The sequence below is a fragment of the Epinephelus fuscoguttatus genome, linkage group LG5 (genome assembly GCF_011397635.1).
Source record: "Epinephelus fuscoguttatus linkage group LG5, E.fuscoguttatus.final_Chr_v1".
NCBI lineage: Eukaryota > Metazoa > Chordata > Actinopteri > Perciformes > Serranidae > Epinephelus > Epinephelus fuscoguttatus.
This window is the reverse complement of record NC_064756.1, coordinates 8,050,520-8,069,082: the sequence shown is the minus strand read 5'-3', so window position 1 is coordinate 8,069,082 and position 18,563 is coordinate 8,050,520. Positions and strand designations below refer to the sequence as shown.

Below are 18,563 nucleotides of genomic sequence, written 5' to 3'. Positions count from 1 at the left end.
AAAAATAAATTGATTCACACTTGGAATCATTTCTGCACTCTTAGTGTGCATAAGGTGCTGGGGTGCATAAAAAGCATCAGATTAGAGCTAGTGTGGGCGCTCTGTGACTTAGTGGGTAGAGCAGGCGTCCCATATTTAAAGGCAATGTCCCTGCTGCAGCCTGTGGCTCTTTGCTGTGCGTCATCCTCCCTCTCTTCTCCTTTTACACTTAGACTGTCCTTTCTAATAAAGGTAAAAAGCCAAAATCCTAAAAAAAAAAACAAGCCCCACAGAGGTCTGGGCTAAGTCCCCAGTGTCATCAAATCTTAAATATGCCCCTGTGTACATGCTCAGGGCTGCTGTGACTGGCCCCTGACCTCTTGTCATTGTACACAAGCAAAAAACATCCTGTTCTGGCTTGGCTACACTTTAAAAACATTGTACAATTCATCATGATACAGCTTACCACCACAGTATTAAGCCAAAAACTATGCTTGTTCTTATCTTGTTTTGCTCGACTGTATCTCTCAGTGATGATGTTTTGCATTCCACTGCTCATGAAGCCAACATAACACTGCACAATTCAGCATACAACTCCAGCATCTTGCCATACACAGGTTTATTTTGCTGAATCTAACCCTACATCTTCTGTAGGTCTATGACAAAAACAACTGTCTACAAGTTTGGTATCAACCATCCTTAGTCGGCCACTGCAACCCTGTGGAACTGTTGGCTCGGCCTTATGAAGCACATATTTGACAGATGTATTAAAGTACAGCTTTTTATAACTATGATAACTATATCATTCTTATTTCAGGTCTCTGCTGACAGTAATAAATAGCTCAAGATAGCTCAAACCATGCCTGCTGCTCCATAGTGACCCTATGAGTCTTTTATTGTGAAGGCCACACTTCCTGTCCTCTGGTTTGACTCTGTGTGGTGCAGTTCTCAGGTTGAGGCATGGAGGGCAGCCGGCTTTCTTCCAGCAACCACATACCGCCGGTACAAAACTTCTGGGCAGTGATTTCACCCGGAAACACAATATTTTTAAACCTCCAGGAAACCCAAAATGAATCTTTCAGGCGAGCGAAATGTGCAATTCACTGTCGGCGTGTAGCCCACATGAGCCGAAAATACACGCTAGGCTACATCTGTTTTACATGTATGAATATTGTATTTATCCCTTAACCACCGAGTTAATCCACGACACTCCATCATCAGGTAACGCTCCAGTTTGATATTTATAACTTTTATGTCTTGTGTCATGTGTACAAGCTTGTTCAGAGCATGTTGGCAGTAAAGGATGAGCTCTGCTGCCCTCTGGTGTTCAAATGGTTTATTGTTCATCTAGCCTACAAATACACAGTAATGCTGTCATACTTTATAATACAGGGCTGAATCTTGTAGGAATTCTACTTTTGGTTGGGAAAGGTTTGACAAGTATGAACCATGTGTAGCCAAAACCATGTTAACATCCAGGGTCTTATGTTGGTCAACTAAAATGGTGGACACATCTGCTCCTACAGGATATAGGCCTACTCAGAGACTGCTCCCAATCACACTGTTCCACACACTGACAGTTTATTACAAAGGTTATTTCAAGGCAGTTGTATGTATCTGTGGCATGTTTTGAGGGGTATTTATCTTGTTATACATAATATCATGTGATTGATTTTAAATAATATTTAAAGTACATTTATTCCAGCACAGTAGTCAAGTTGTAAAATGGCCACATTAGAGTCCAAACTGTTGCAGACTGTGTTTTAGTTTAGTTTAGTTTAGTTTATTTGCACCTGCATGCATAGAAAATACAAGAAAAGCAAATTAAAAGTTAAAACATTGTGCAGGAGAGGTTAGAAGCCAAAAATGGCTTTTAAAGATACCTCCCCTATTAAATAACAACAGTCATACAAGAAAAAAGATAGAAATGGAGATTGCATAACTGGATAAGAGTTCCAGACGAAGAAGTAGTACAAAATTGTTAAAGATGTACAATTAACAAAAATAATTCCTTTTCAGATGGTTTTTGAATCATGATAATGCAGATGATGATTGTAGAGATGGGAGAATGTTGTTCCAAAGAGATGCTCCTCAGTATTTCAATGAACATTGATTAAGAAAAGTCAAATGTCTGAGGAAGACGCTCGTCAAGTCATGACTGAGATGTACATATTTATACATGAATACACAAGTCTGGTTTATGTTCACATTAAAAATTGATAAAAGTTGATATTCTCTAAAGAGAGAATCAGATGATTTGCGTTTTTTTAAGCAAAGTTAGTCATTCTCAAAAATGCCTTTTAAATTAGGAAAATCTTACAGAGATAAAGGGGGCATGTTGCAGCCCAAGCAGTATTACAGTGCATAATGAGGGTAAAAAGAGTTCACACAACTGTGCTCACACAATGGGAGGACACCTAGGACGACCAACAGAGGCGACTGTGCAGTGCAGCACAGATCTAATGAGTCTTGTGGATCAGTCTTCTCTGTTAGAGCTACAAACTATTGGAACGCAAGTGAGATAAGATGGTGCAACAGCTTTGCTGGTTTTAAATTTAAGATGCAATCATGGCTAAAATCAACCCAGTCATGTACGCATCACACATGAACTCTAACACTCGATCTAACATTATGAAATCTTGTTTTATCTTAATGTTGTAGTTGTATTGTTGATGTTGTGTTGTCTTGCTGTTGTTATTGCTGAAGCTGTTGTGTCATGAATATGTTATATTTTGTAATTGTATATTTTTTCTCAATAATATTGTCTTTTGGCAGAGAAGTTATTTTCTGTTTCCTGTCCAGGACTACATGAAAATTAGCTTATAGAAAACTGGTGCAGCTAAGTAGCTGTGCACTGTCCCCATGAAATAAAATAAAATAAAATAAAATAATACAAAATAAAATAAAATTGAATAAGTTAAAAATAAAATAATATAAAATAAAATAAATTGAAATAAAATAAAATAAAATAAAATACAAAATAAAATAAATTGAAATAAGATAAAATAAAATAAAATAAAATATATAAAGCTTTATAGTAAAAAAGGTGGAATACAGGAATCATCGCCCAGTGAACAAATTCTACTCAAGATAGCAGTTGACTTCATAGTCTTTTAACAGACAAGCTGAACATGGCATTTTCAACATAGTTCTTAGTCTACGATGACCCCTACGAATTGAACGTGTCTCTCTTTTAGGATTACATAATTCGGTCTCATCAGTGAACAAGAGGGAGAGTTACGCCACGAGGGGGCAGCAGAGACCTACACACCACACTGTTATACAGGGTGAGTCAGTTTCAATGCCTTCTCCTTCACAGTGAGCACATTTGGGTGACTTCTGTTAGAAATTATGTTCCCAGTGTGACTGCTTCCAATGAACGCTGAATGATGGTATTTGGTCTCTTGACTGCACGTGGATACTTGCCTGGGTACAGTGCCATGTACGCAGCTGGTCCCGAGACGTTACAGGATCATGAGATCATGTCATAACCAGACCCATGCTGTCAAGTAGTTTTATCAGAGTTGAATACATTTAGATAATCTCCTCACGCCACAGGTATGTGTGCTGCACCTCATCAGTGACAATAAAGTTGGACTATGTCATATGCCATGTGCTTGACCCACTGGTGGGCCGGGGTTAAAGGCTCTCCCTCAGAGTTCCCCCTCATAACGTTCTCATTGTGTGAAATTTGCTTCACATAAGCCGGGCTCAAAGGGAGCAGCCTATGCAGCGTCGCCCTGAGTCCAGCATGCTTCCATTACTGCTCCTCTTATTCGATTAAATGTACCCTAACTCGGTCCAAACCCACACTGTGCATAATCTCTTCACAGATGATAAGCGTGTAATAAAAAGCACATTGAACTTGAAAGGGCACCTCATGTGAATGCATATAATTATGGATATCAAAATATCATCATTTGTTTAATTGTGAGGCCTTGCCAAGAGGTATGTAATTGCTTGAAAGCAATATGGCTGAAATTGGATTGCAGTGTCTGAGATGTGACCTGGGACTGGGTTTGGCGTGGACATGAAGGCGGGGCGAGGGTCAGGGCCTTGGGCCAACTTCCTGTTTTGGATGTGTATGTTACAGCCAATAGAGAGAGCGACTTATTTCACAACCCTTATGATTTATAAGCCTATAAAATAACAATGCATTACACATATTATGAAGAGATATTAAATGCGTAATCAGTGTGTGTGCTACCTCTCATGCGCTTGTGGAGTATAAGGAAATCTTGATACCGTAAATAAGAGGGCATTTTGAAATTGTTTTGGTTGTGAAATAATCTCAGTGTCTGGCATATCCGCATGAGCTCATATTTCTATTGCTGATAGTAGGCAGATGCACAACTGGCCTGCAGTGATTATATGTCTCGCGCTGTCCCCAGAGGTCAGCCAAAAGTCTGACCAAGGAGCTGCACTGGTTTATTATATAGCCTACAGTACCAGGAGAACAGGTGCCGACCCTTAATGATCCCTGTGGGAATTTGGTTTCATCTTTGATTAATTGGAATGTTAACAGGAGAGGAGTTATCCTAATAGCTTCTTGTTGCCAGCCCCTGCGGAAGTTTTTAGGGGGGCGAGAGAGGAAAGGGGCTTTTAAAAATAGACTCCATCAGTGCGCGATGGGAAAAAGACCTGCCATTTCAATCCCGACAAAGCAATTTGCAGCTCATAATCAAGAGAGCGGAAACATTTTATCGCATTTCCCCCCTTTACAGAAGAAGCCGGCCGGTTCCGCCACATCCACGGCAGAAATTAACAGCAGCCAAATGTCTGTTCAAACAGGTCTGTTGGCACATATAGCTCGGAGGTGATATGCTATTATGAAAACCTGTTTTGTTAGTGAGACTTTCTGGGTGAAGTTTATTCTCCTGATCCAGAGAGTGCAAGAAGACACATCAATAATTACTTGCAGTGTGACTGTATCCACAAAGCCTCTTCATCAGCCTCTCCTCTGAAGGTCAGAGTCAGAGTCCTCCTCATTTGGACGCACTGTTTAGCGCCTATGTGACATTTGAGCGGCCCGGCGCAGGCTTGGAGGGTAAACAGAGGACAGTGCGTGATGATTTTTCTCTGTGAATAGATGACAGACCATCTTTTCCTTGAATAGATGACACTGGTGTGTATTTATAGACTCGGTATTTCTAGACATTCGATGAACCTCTGTTGACCAGCGCTCCAGTGAACAAACGCACGGTTCCTATTTATAAACTGTGGCCGCGTATCAACACACGCTATTGTAATTATTTTGGCAAATTAAAGAATTATTGCATGTTGTCTATTGTCTCGCGAGGACTGTCATTAAGATAGACATCAGCAGCCACTGAAAACATCACGTAGATCACTGTGACAGGTTTGATTGTGTTGGAGATGCACCAGAGGACGCGCTGTGAAAATAAACAACTCTATATTGAGTCATGTTGTAGGAATATATCAGATCTGCAGCACAGAATGAAACTTGTAGTATTTCTGCTTCAGCAGGAGAGAAAGGAGAAAAAAAGCGCGTGCTGATCTGAACAATTGCCGGATTTTCTGCGAATCAAATCTTTGCATATTTTCCTGTTTGGAGCAGATGTATACCAAACAGTGGTGACCCCCACTCTCCTTTTCAATGGGGCTGGGGTGATGTGCGCCGCTGCTAGGTGGAAACTGGTGCTCCTCAATCTCAAACATTAGCGAGAATGCCAGGAATTCAATTGTGTGCAGGCATTGGGAAAAATGCAACCTGCGTGTGACTTGACCGGCCGGGTCGCATCGCCGGTGCCCCGTGGAGCATGCAAGCTGTCATACCCGGAACGAGTCCAGGTACGCTCCTGTGTCTCTATGCGCGCGCGTGTGTGTGTGTGTGTGTGTGTGAGACGAAGACGAAGCGAGGGTCAAATGTGTTCCTCCTACAATGAGTTGACCTCATTCGTCTTGTTGATTATAATCTGTCATCTCTGAGAGCACAACAAAGGATACAATCACGGTTATTCAGCGCGCGCTCAGCGGAAAAGACGAATAAAAGCAAAAGCGCACGTTGAGCTAAACCTTTTCACCTCGTGCAGAAATAACCGAGAATTAGCAGAAACATTTGTCCATCACCTGCACAGCTTTCTCCAACACTCACACACATATTGCATGTTAGTAAGTGTGGCAGGAGCTGCAGCTGTTGCTGTTATGTTGCATGATCTTTAATACCACAATTAGATATTAGGTTATTAATATATTCCTATATTAATACATGAGAAATTAGCTCATAATTTCCACATATGTTTATATTTTTGTAGCTCACAATAACCATAATAACTCTAAATGTTTCCAGCTGCATCACGCAGATATATATGCCAACAGCTCATTTTTACAGTGTGTTTCCAGTGGCACAATTCAGATATTTTACATGTAGAAACTAATTTAATAATTTAATCAGCTGTTTAATTTTGTCAGTAGTGGCCTAAATATTCAAATCCCCCGAGGTACACAACATTTCATAAATGAAACAACATCCAGGCTGACTCAGCGTGCATCTGCTGACTTTATCATGAGTGTAAAAGATTTTAAAGCAGGCCTGTTGGAGCCATGAACCTCGGCTGGCCTTATCTCTGTCAGCCCCTGAGACATCCTGTATGCAGGCCCATTGTTCCAAGCCGAGCGGCTGAACTGCCAACCTCTCTGCGCAAGTGCACACCTGCCGAGTCCACACAGATATACGTTCAGTTTTACTTTTATTTTTACTTTTGCAGAAGAGAGAGGTCTAAAAGTTTAACAGAAGAAAAGTATATGTGTGTGTATCCATGCGTGCGCGCGTGTGTGTGTGTGTGTGTGTGCGTGTGAACGCATGTGTTGTTATGGGGCTGTACTCACAGCCTCCATTTTCCCGACAAACTAAAAGGAAAGTTATAACAAATAAAGTGCAAAAATCTGCCATCACGAATTATGTATAGGCACATCTGTGATATCCGGTGGGCATATGCTAATTATAAAAAGCATGTATTTATAAAATTACAAATAAGACGAGCCTTTTCTTTTTGTTAAAATAAAATAAAACAAAATAAAAAGACAAAAATAAAAAATCAAATTGTTGTGTTAGCTGATGTTTTACCGCCTAGCATTAAAACCACGGTCTCCATCCCCGGGTCATAGTTTATGTAAAGGTTAGTTACACTCGTCGAAACATAAATTCGCGTAAAACACTCGTATTTATTATTTTTGGAGGAGTGTTTAGGATACACTTGCCTTTCAAACGCGCCCTTATCTCCTTATTGTTTACAAAACATTAATGTGAGGAAGCAGAGAATGTACACTACAGCTCAGCTCCCTGTGCACTCGGGAGGATGGACAAGTGTCAGTGTTGCTCCGGCTGGGACCGAGACTGTTGATCAGTCCCGCAGCTGATGGCATTTTTCATTTCATGTTTTCTATTACTGCAGATTCACTCAGACTTATCAGGCGCGCAGAACTTGTTTGTGCTCGTTCATACCGACGAAAGGCTGCTGGAGACACAGAGGAAGGCGCCTAGTTTATACATATGTCGACTGTTCAGCTCATAATGGAACTATTTAGGTGTGATTATGGTTTCATGCAGAATTTGCGAACAGGTAATGGAGTCTGATGATATGACCAGTTAATATAAAGTTAATAAAATTGATCAGTTGATATAAAGTTACACAAATATATTTGGATTTCAGCAACAGTTAATTTTATTATTTTATTTTATTTTATTTTTGAAAGAAAAAACTGTAATGAGTCATTTAAAAGTGCATCACGAGTGTTTTATTTTTTGCTGAAACAGCCATTTGAACTTTGTGACCTTTTCGCCTTTTTAAAATATATTAAACTACTTAAAGAAATGAATTAATTTGGCTACATTAAACTGGGTCAACAAGTTTGGAGGCAAGTTACACACACACACACACACACACACACACACACACACACACACACACAGAAAAAAATAGCTAGCATATTAAAAAAAGGGTATTAAAAACGCTTTGTTAATTAGTGCTGCGTTAATTTGTAATTTTGATAAATATATGCGCGTTTTTATGTGTTCCCTTATAATAAAATCCCAAATATTGTTGCGCCGGTTGCACCAATGTTGCCCCATTTATTTGCATGTAAGTCAATGCGTTTAAAAGATAATACACTTTTAAAAAGTCCCAATAATCTGCAGGTTTATATGTATGCAAATATCACAATTTGAAAAACCTTTTTGTCCAATAAACCCATTCACTATTTGGAACACAGCCGCACCCTAATTAATTAACCAACAATCATGTCCTTATGCTAATGGCAGCAGTAGCTACAAGGGTTAATGGGATTCTAAAAATAACCCTATGTCCTCAGTACTCTACCACTGCTACAAATATGTCCTTTAATCAGGTTGTTGGTATGCAGGGGTGTGTACCCTTTTTTTTGGGTTGCTTTTGGATGATGGGCCCGTGTTTGACAGCCCACAGGGTGGATCAAGGTGAGTGTGGCTGCACCTCCTGGCGCTCCTCAGTCATGTTGGGAGACCCTGGACTTTACTGGACTTCAGCTTTACCTCCGGCGCCAAATGCGTCTGACCTCTGAAAGGGGGGATCCCACAATCTAATATACTGTGAGCTATTAGATGTTACAAAGCCATACTCTGTAATTGGTCAGCTTTTAAAACAATAAGTGAGTGCGCACGATAGCTGTGGTGAGCTGTCACAACAGTAAACCTGTCGATGCAGCGCGTAAAGTGTAAAAGTCAGAGCCATATGGCACTAATATCGCATAGCTGTGATGATATGATAGTGATTAAAGGAGGGACGGGGCTGAGATCACTCGTCAACATGTCTCTCCCTCTTCTGGGACGCGTCGACGTAATTCAACAGTCTCACACTGAAACACAACAAAGAAGGAGGAGCTGTCTGACTGAATTTATACTTTGCTCCTCCAGAGATGAGTCTCTGGCAGGACGTCAATATTTTAGCAAATGACTCTTTGATAGATCCGCGTGGGATGAGTGGATTCCTCTTAATGTGTGATGTCACGTTTTGTAACGTTATCAAAGGTTATGAGCGCATCTGAGGCCGCTTTTCTTTTATTACACTTCCTGTCTTTGTTGATGTTTTTTCCTACATGATTCTGTTTTATTTAGTCGACAAGTTAACTGCATTAATATTGTTGTTTTTCTTGTTGGCAGCCCTCACAGTTAAACGACGTCAAAACAAAAGTAGTCTAGAAATACTGCCAGCTCTGTCATAAAAGCACAGATTATTATCATTGTCATTAGAATTAAATATTATTATTGTTTTGTTAGTGCTGTTGTTATTTAGGGAACTGTAAGAGCACATTTAGTAAAGAAAAAAAATATATATATATGGCAACCTCTTAAATTCTTGTTCATGATCACACATCCAAAATAGGGAGAGGAACATTTTGCATTTGATCACATCTGTGTTTTGGTGCTTTTGTTGTGCTTTGACTTGAGCCGTCAAAAAAGTCTAAGAAATAAAATAAATAAAAATCGAATAAAATAATATAGCCTACATTTGGACGGTTAGCGTCATGCATCGCCATTTTTTTTTCTCTGAAACGTGATCATTTGTTAATTATATTAAATACAAATTATATTCAATATTAAATGAAAAATAAAATTACCGTAAAGTGACCTAAGAGGAAATATTAATGATGCGCAATGCATGTTTTTTGCAGAGCACTTTTGCAGTAACAGCCTAAAGACATTTACACAGAACACATAAAAATAGCCAGACATCAAATCTATGAGTGTTAATGTACATTATTATTATAATTTGTATTTTTATTCTTCTTATTATTATTTTTTAATTCGTACTGTACATTAGAAGTTCTGTATTTTTGTGTCACTACTGGAATAAAATTGTCCTTAATAGATTAGCATAAATTATATTAAATGGTTAGAAATTAATTACATATATGTCAATATTTATATAAAGGCCAGACATGACGCCTGAATATGAAACATGTTACGCGGTGTACAGTGCAGTAAGTGCAGATCCAAACCTCACAACACTGCACAGTGATTTACCTAACATTATTATATCTTTAAAATCCCTAAATAAACTATAAAACTACCCTATGTTAACAATAAAATAATTTTACGTTGCTTTATCCTCAAGAGTTGTTGCTTTTGGTTGCTGTTTGATTCGAGCCAACAGTGGTTACCACAGCCTAAAGCATAAAACAGATTACGTCACGACCACTGTGTTACTTTAAGAAATACAAGTTTATTAAGAAATTCACAAACCTAGAAAAGAGGGAAAAGTGCTAATTAAAATGAAACATGGCCCCAACATGAATGAAACAATATAGCTAATCACGTTTATAAAAAAATAATAATAATCAGACAGATTAACAAAACCTGGCACTGGCTGGCGTCATATTGGAAATGAAATCATACATACATGTGTGGGATCAATAAAAATATGAAAAACCCTGAATTGTATTGTTGGCAGTGTGATGGATCTCTACCCACACGTTCACCTACAAAGATCACAACTATGACAGGAGGGGAGGTTTCACCATGCAGGCCTCGCTCAGTGCAAGTTACTCAGAGGGCCAAATTGAGCTCTGATTCAATTACATATTCAAGCACTGACTTAATTAGGGCATCTTATGTTCACGTTTCATTTGGCAAGAGTTAGCAGGAGTCGTGCGTAAAGTTGAGAGAAACCATTACGCACAGCAATAACACAGCTGAAGCAATGTCAGCAGTGTCTATCCCCGTGAAAATGAAAAGCTTTTCATAGGCACAATTATGACTACAATACCGAGTTATGGTCATCAGTCCAAGTGTAATACAGGCGCATGAAATGGCTCCCAGAGGTTGTGCTACCTGATGTGTCCTGATGACTTCTTTACCTCCAGATTCCATTTTGTAAAACTTTCTCAACATCAACTCGCGCATACCTCCCCAATCGGCATCTACGGGTGTCAGCTGGACCCACACAGCTCGTCAGAATAGTCTCTTCAAAAAAATACTCTTGGTTCTGTTTTGAAATCACAGGAATTAACTCTCACTCTCAGAGTCCTCATTTAACACAGACCATTTTGGTAAACTTTAAATATCAATCCTCGTGTGTAACGCCGAGTGTTTGGTCTCGTGTTCCCAGTAAGAGCAGTGCATCATCGAGAGCTCCGCGGGCTGGCGGGAGCAGGCGAACTGAAGGCCCGCTCCGTTGCTGCTGGAGACCGGCGGTGGTGCCGCGGTGGCCGGGCTCAGCTGCTGGCTATGGTGAGGATGCGCTGGGTGGTGATGGTGACTCATGCCGTTGTAAGAGTTCACCATGCTGGGGAGCGCCATGCTCTGCACTCGGGAGTAGGGGTTATAAGATGACGGGGCTGACAGCCCCTTCATGTTCACTGGACTCACGTTGCCGCTGGCCATCTGACAGGACGTGTAGGACATCGGAGTGGGCGGCTGGCCTAGCGACCACGAGTTGTTCATGAAGCTAGACTGCAGGTACTTGGGTGGGGACAGGTAGCCATAGCCGTCTCCTCCGAACAAGGATTTCCCCGGCTGGAAGTGCGTCGGTGGAGGTCTAAACGGCCGCTTCATCCTGCGGCGCCTCCTGTAGTTCCCCTTCTCAAACATGTCCTCGCAGGCTGGGTCGAGTGTCCAGTAATTCCCCTTCCTCTCCCCGCCGCCCTCCCGCGGAACCTTAATGAAGCATTCGTTGAGACTCAGGTTGTGTCTGATACTGTTCTGCCAACCTTTCTTATTTTTCTCATAGAAGGGAAACTTGCTGATGATATACTGGTAAATACCGGACAGAGTGAGGCGCTTCTCGGAGCTCTCCCGGATGGCCATGGCGATGAGAGCGACATAGGAGTACGGTGGTTTCTGGGACGGGTCCGGCTTCTCCGGGACTTTCTCCTGGACCGACTCCTCTTTGGGTCGCTCTTTCTCCTTGGTCGTGTTGGTGTCGTGGATCATTAAGGCCATTGCGTCATCCTCCGGGTTTTGGTAAGTGGCCATCATTGCGCACACCAAAACAAAACAAGTCCAGTCCAAATGTCGTAAAGCAAACCTCTTTTAAAAAAGCGCTGGTGCAGTCGATGAGAAAAATGATGTGTTGCAGGACCTCAGGCTGCACCGCGCATTGAAATCTGCCCTCCAAACTGCGCGCAGAGGAAACTTTATTTTGCGGCTCAGTGGGTGACATGCACCAGACCTTCCTCTCTCTTCAACGGAGATTTTTCTAAACTGGTTTCTGATGGAGGCGCAACCCAAGTTGTGGTTTGTGACTCTGTAAGCCCAGCCCTTTCCTCCTTTTTTTCCCCTCAGGTCCACTGACAGGCTGCTTTTGCTCCAATGCTTTCCATGGAGCGACGTTGTGCGTCCTGATTTGTGCGTATTTTGAGTTCCGCCTCCGGTGGTTACAGTGAATGAAAAAATAATCGGCTCCTCTTCACGTGTTGAAATTTGTTTTTGTCGCACTCGGGGCAAAAAAGGCAAATTATGGACATTTAACATACATTTGCATTAAAAATGATAAATACACAGAGAAGTATCAAATGTTAGAAAATGGACATAAATGTAAAGTTTCAGCATGTGTCTCTAAATTTAGTTGCATAAAAGTATCAGACATTTTTGTGTTGCTTTTTTGGAAGGCAAAACAAACAATCAAAAAAGATAAAAACAGAAAAACAAAATGGATGGCGGGATTAATTTGTGTTTTTTCGTGCACAGTGTCGCCAAAAATAAAATATTTGGGACAGTTATCCATAGATCAATACACATCTTTAAATTTACTTCCAGTGCTACATTTTAGGGGCGCAATATTATTTTCCACGTATATTAAATATAAAATGCAGCACCTTTCCACGTGTATTTTCTTGCCTGGACTTGTTTCAACAAAATTCGTTCCAAACAACTTTAGTCAAACTATAACACAATATTAAACTGAACTCTGCCAAATGGAGGCTTTTCACCTTCTCATATGAGACACATTTCCAAACACATCTCTAAGAAAATCTGGACAGACACTGCTGCTGCTTAATTAGTTCACATAGAGAGGGAAGTGCAAGGAGAGGTATACATTTCTTTTGGCCACCCATGAGGGTCCCCTCGGCTTTCTCTGGGAGTGTATTTCCGTGCTCTGGGAGTCAGTGCAGGTGGAGCAGCATTGGCATGTGTGTCATCACCCTGCACCCAGTCTGCAGCCTGTGCCGCAGCAGCTGAACCGCGGTGAGAGCCAACCATCTCTCATCGTGCAATTACCACAGACTCACAGTTAGAAGCGTTACAGCGCGGTGTTATTTCTTGTTTCAATGTCTTTTTCACATGTTTAAGACGGAGAGCATTTCCCGTTAATCTCAACACCACTGTTATGCCTCCGCGTTGTAAGCATTTGGCTTAGTTAAAACATGACATCATTCAATATGTTAATTAATGCGGCTATCAGATGACACAAGGAGAGATAAACCCAGCTATCAAACTGCAGATCAATAACATTATTTAGAAATATTTGAACTACTAACAATAATAATAAATGTTGCGTTAATGCGTGTTTATGCCAGAGGACACCAGCGCGTAAAATGACTGTATTATATAAGAACAGACAGTTTGTTAAACTAAAAACTTTCCTTTTTGTTTTTATGAATTTTAGAGTTAGAAAGCGGAATTTACTGTTCCCTTATGAGACACACAATTCAACAGAAATCCAGCCTGTTGAAATGGTTTGCGTGTTTGTCAAAAATAAAGCAAAACCACAAAGTAGACCCCCTTAGTCCTGCCCGCAATGTGTTTAGGTTTACCTCATGATCTCGGGAGTTGTTTAGTCTTCTTTTATTGTTGCAGAGAAAGTCTGTGGTCTTCTCCTCTTCCCTGCTCCTGCACTCAAACAAACACAGAAGTAGGAATCACCCAACAAACGCGTGAGGGAAGACCTTTCACAGCGACTCAAAGTAGTCTGTTTATAAGATTATTTTAGCATTTGCGTCAACATCTTTTTAAAGATATGTAAAAACAGGAAGATGAATAGAGAAAGAAAGTCAGATTGTCATCATATAGCCTCCAATATAGGTGCATTTATTCACATTTTAATCGACAAACTGTCATAAATATATCAGGGCTGAGTGATATGTCCTTAAAATTATATCAAAATATTTTAGGCTATATCTGGATACACAGTATATATAATTAAATATCCTCAAAAGCACTTCATTTAGCCTATATTAGAACTGGTAGACAATATTGAACATAACAATATTTCTAACCAAATACTTTCTCTGATGCAAAAAAAAAGTTGTAGGGTTGACTATTGTTGCTTTTTTCTTATATTAACAATGGGGTTTTTGATCAATAATCACAAACAATATGAATATAATGACTAATTGGGCAAGCGTGAAAACAAACAAACAAAGTCTGGTAATTTGATAAATTTACATCACTGGTCTGTAATGCGGCCTTTAAAACGAGGGGAAAAAACACCGTATCACCATATTATATCCAAAATCTAAGATGATATATAGTCTCATATTTCAGTAATGATATAATATCTTTATATTGCCCAGCCATACAATATAACAATAATTCCCCCCAATTGCAAGAAAGTGAAATTAAGCTACTTCTTACTTTGCAGAGGACTCCCTCAGCTCCTCCAAAGACAACATAGTGGTCCCTGTGCGTCACTCTAAAAGCACCACGTCCATAAAAGGCTCTCTGGCTTCAGGCTAAGATGATAAATGCTAAGATGTAGCCAGAAATTTCCATTTAACATACAGTGCCATCTTGTAGGTGAAGTTTTGGTCTGTCAGCGTATTTTCCCAGGCATTTTGTAGTGGCTAAAAATACTTATTTTAATTGCACTTGTCCCCTCTTCACAAAATTGGCCTACATCTTAATATTTTACCTGAGCCAGCAACGAGCACCACCGTACTGTAACTATTTTTGTTTTTATCTCAAAAGGTCTGACTCGACAACTGACATTTGTCCCTTCAGGTTTTTGGTCCTGAGATGTTTTGCTTTCCTCCCCCTCCTCCATCACCTGTAACCTCCCCGGGTCTGAGCCGCCGCGGTCACGCGCGTCACGTCACAACAAAGCTGCAAACTTGCATGTCGACAATCCGTAAACAAAACAAGGAGCCTGAAACATGAACTGGTTGAAGGCTTCACTGAGGCGCTGAGGAATGTTAATTTGATAGTATGGACTGCTTTCGTACAGGCGGGGACTTTAATAGGCTGTAAACAAACATATAAACAAATAGATCAGTAAATGAAATTGAAAAATATCAACATCAAAGGAACGTATGCGCACTGATAGCAACATATAATTTGCTCTGTATGATAGGGTTTATTGATGCAAATTTGCTCTGCACTTTAAGTTTATTTTTGACACTGTTTCTCAAAATTCCGGTAATTTCTAAAATATTTTAACTAATCAAATTTGCATGGACACCTTTGCCACTGACATGAAAAGGAAAACCTATGGGTAAGTGTTTTTATGAGCCATTAGGGCTCCTAGAAAGATTATTTTTTATAGGCCTGTGTGATCAAAATGCTAGAAGGGGGAATTATTATTAGGGTGTTATTTATTTATTTATTTCAAAGACTGAGTTAAATCTTAAGAGGTTTGCGTAATCTGTTTAAATGCACTGTTGCTCACGCTTAAAGTGTATTTTGCATACTGCATGAGATGAGTGAGACAGCGGCATGCTCTCTAGTGACAGAGGAGACTATCACAGACAGAAAATAGTCCGTGTTTCCCACTTAGATAAATATACATTCTGTGAAAGTCTGTCAACACGTCTCCAATAAACGGCCCCAATAAAAAGATGCAACAGGCCGCCACACACGCGCACACACATCTGAGAATAAATATATCTGCCTTCACTCCGCATGTATGGACAGTTTATTTACCACAGGCCTCTACATGTGAAACAATATAAGTTTAATATATAAGACGTGTCTGTGCTTCTGCTGTACAGGCCGCAGTGAACCTCCCAGCGCGTGGTGTGCGTGTGGTACAACAAAGTGAAGAGCCATCATAGCGACGGGCCGTAATGTAATTTGAAAGAGTGGAATTCCTGTCCTCGCGCACTTCCTGCCCTCGCAGGTCTGGGACTAGGATGTTTATGATAGCGCGTGCGGGTGGAATGCGGCGGACGGATCCGACGGGTCAGGTCGGGACCGGAGAACAAGCACCCGGGCTGGAGAGGCTGCAGGCAGGCTCCGGTAGGACGAGGTAGGGCCAGAGATTAAAACTGGAGGGAAGGCGGCAATTTATATTTTTAATTTATCATTATTATTATCATCATTATTATTGTTATTATTATTATTATTATTATTATTATTATTACTATTGTTATTATTATTATTATTGTTATTATTATTATTAATAATATTAATGAATAATGCAATGCCATCCCATACAATAAAATAGTGTAATCTCAATCATGACAATGGCTTTTTTCTAACAACAACTTGTTGTTATAGCAACAAAAACAGCTGTGATCAAATGCATTTTACTCACAAATTATTATTATTATTATTATTATTATTATTATTATTATTATTATTGTTATTATTATTAATAATAATAATATCATCAATGTTATTATTATATTTTATTTTGTCTTAGGCTATTTTATTTTATATTATTTTTTATATATATTTTTTTCCTTAGCACTACCATTATACTAATAGACAACAACTAATTCACTAATTATGATTATTATTAAAAAACACTGTTTGGGAGGTGTGCACATTCCCCACTTTCATAATAATAATGTAATGTAAAACCAGCCATGTAAATTTATAGAATAAGCCAAAGAAGATTTTTTAAAAAGAGACAAGTCTGACTTACCAATACATACACACACCCTCTAATATAGCCGAATAATAGTGTTTTTTGAGACCAAAGGTATTGATTATTTTATTCTAGAATTAAATGTTAATCAACTAAATGTTATCCTCTCAGCGGGAGGTATTGCAAAACATTATTTAGGATCATGAATTGGAACCCCAGTCAATAGCTTCATGAAAGGATTATGGTCATCAAACAATATATAATATCAATACATTTATAAAATTAAGGTGGCAAATATTGTGTGGAGAATTCAGTAATGCTCTTGAAATATAATTTCCCTCATATGTGTGCTACACTTGTAGCATGAAGACAGGCAGAGATGATTACAAATTGATCACATGTGAAAGTGTTCAAATAATTGCTCAATCGTTTCATCTTGAGTCCATTAGCATTGGTGCATCTGCCCTGGACAGGCTGTGGGAAGAGACGTCTCTCACTGGTTGTCCCAGTTTGATCTCTCTGGTTGGTCTCTGGTTCATTTGCATCTGGCGTGCCTGCGTGATTAAACATCAACAAGACATTGCCTCTCCTCAATGGAATCTTTATGAGGCGCAGGGAAGAGATAGGACACGGGAGGATGGAGGGATAGAGGGGTGAGGTGAAAGAGGAAGAAGAAGGATGTACCCTCAGCCCTCATGCGGCGTCTCCAACGTGGCTCTTGTTCCTCTCAGAAAGAAGAGAGACAGAGCAAATAAACACTGACCACCAGATTCAACCCATCTCCTTTACATCCCCGCCCGCATGGATTACAGTTCTGGGACGGCACACATGGACATAAACACAAATGCTTATGCACACTTGGTCGAGGTGTGTGTGTACATGTGATCCTATAAGGAAAAAAAAAAGGTCTTATTAAGGCGGGTGCTCGGCGGGTGGTGTGTGAGGGACACTTCCTTACTTTGTACAGTCCATCCCCTCTCCTTCAAACACACACATCATTGTGTGAGAGTACACCCCCTCACCTCTCTCCTGCTACCATCGCCCCTTCATTAGCTCCAGTGCTGAGGGTGACATGTTTTTTTTTTGGTGGCCCAGCGTGTTTACGTTTCTTATCGGCTGCAGGAAGTGTATGGGAAGCTCTATGGCCTCCCACAGTCACTCCTGTGACATGGAATATAGTCCATCATAAAAGCAAAGACACACCAAATTTGGTTTCACAGGAATAGCTCCAGTTTCTGAATTATTCTCATGTATGACATCACAGATAATTCCTCTGATTTTAAAGTCTGAATCTCTGAGAATTTCAATTACACAGCAACAAAATAACATCTTTAGGCAGCATATTTTACTTTAAATAAGTTTTTATTATTCCTTGTAGGGAAAAAAAACAATACAAGGCTTGAAATTGGACAAAACTGCTTGAATACTTTTGCATTAAGTGAAAAACAGAAACATAGGAGCATCATGGATGAATTTCTGACAAAAACAAAACACAAAATGATCTCAAAGAGACAAAATAACCACATAAAAAATTACACAAAGAGATACAAAACCACAAAAATAATTATAAAGTGACATAAAATTATAAATACATTTGTCGCAAAGGTGGTGGGACCTTTTGTGTATCTGTGCCGAGGGGCCCATTGCTCATAATCCGCCCATGAGCAGCATGTGATTATATGTGGATGTGATGATGTAGACTACAGTTGCATTAACAAAACAAATGAGCATGGGCTGTGTTAGATGAGATACAGGTAGGAGTAGGGAGCACAGAGGAATTGCAATGGATAAGTCAATGTGAGGAGGGAGGTGAGGAGCAGAGGAGAGCCACATTGTGTT

The 18,563-nt window shown here is 40.0% G+C and overlaps 1 protein-coding gene across 1 annotated transcript; it reads right to left on the bottom strand.

Moving 5' to 3' along the window:
* Positions 1-10,179: 10,179 nt before the first annotated feature.
* foxl2a (forkhead box L2a) lies at positions 10,180-12,229 on the bottom strand. The gene has a single exon (XM_049575512.1). The coding sequence runs from the start codon at positions 11,951-11,953 to the stop codon at positions 11,033-11,035; it is 921 nt and encodes a 306-aa protein (XP_049431469.1). The 5' UTR covers positions 11,954-12,229; the 3' UTR covers positions 10,180-11,032.
* Between the last annotated feature and the right edge of the window lie 6,334 nt (positions 12,230-18,563).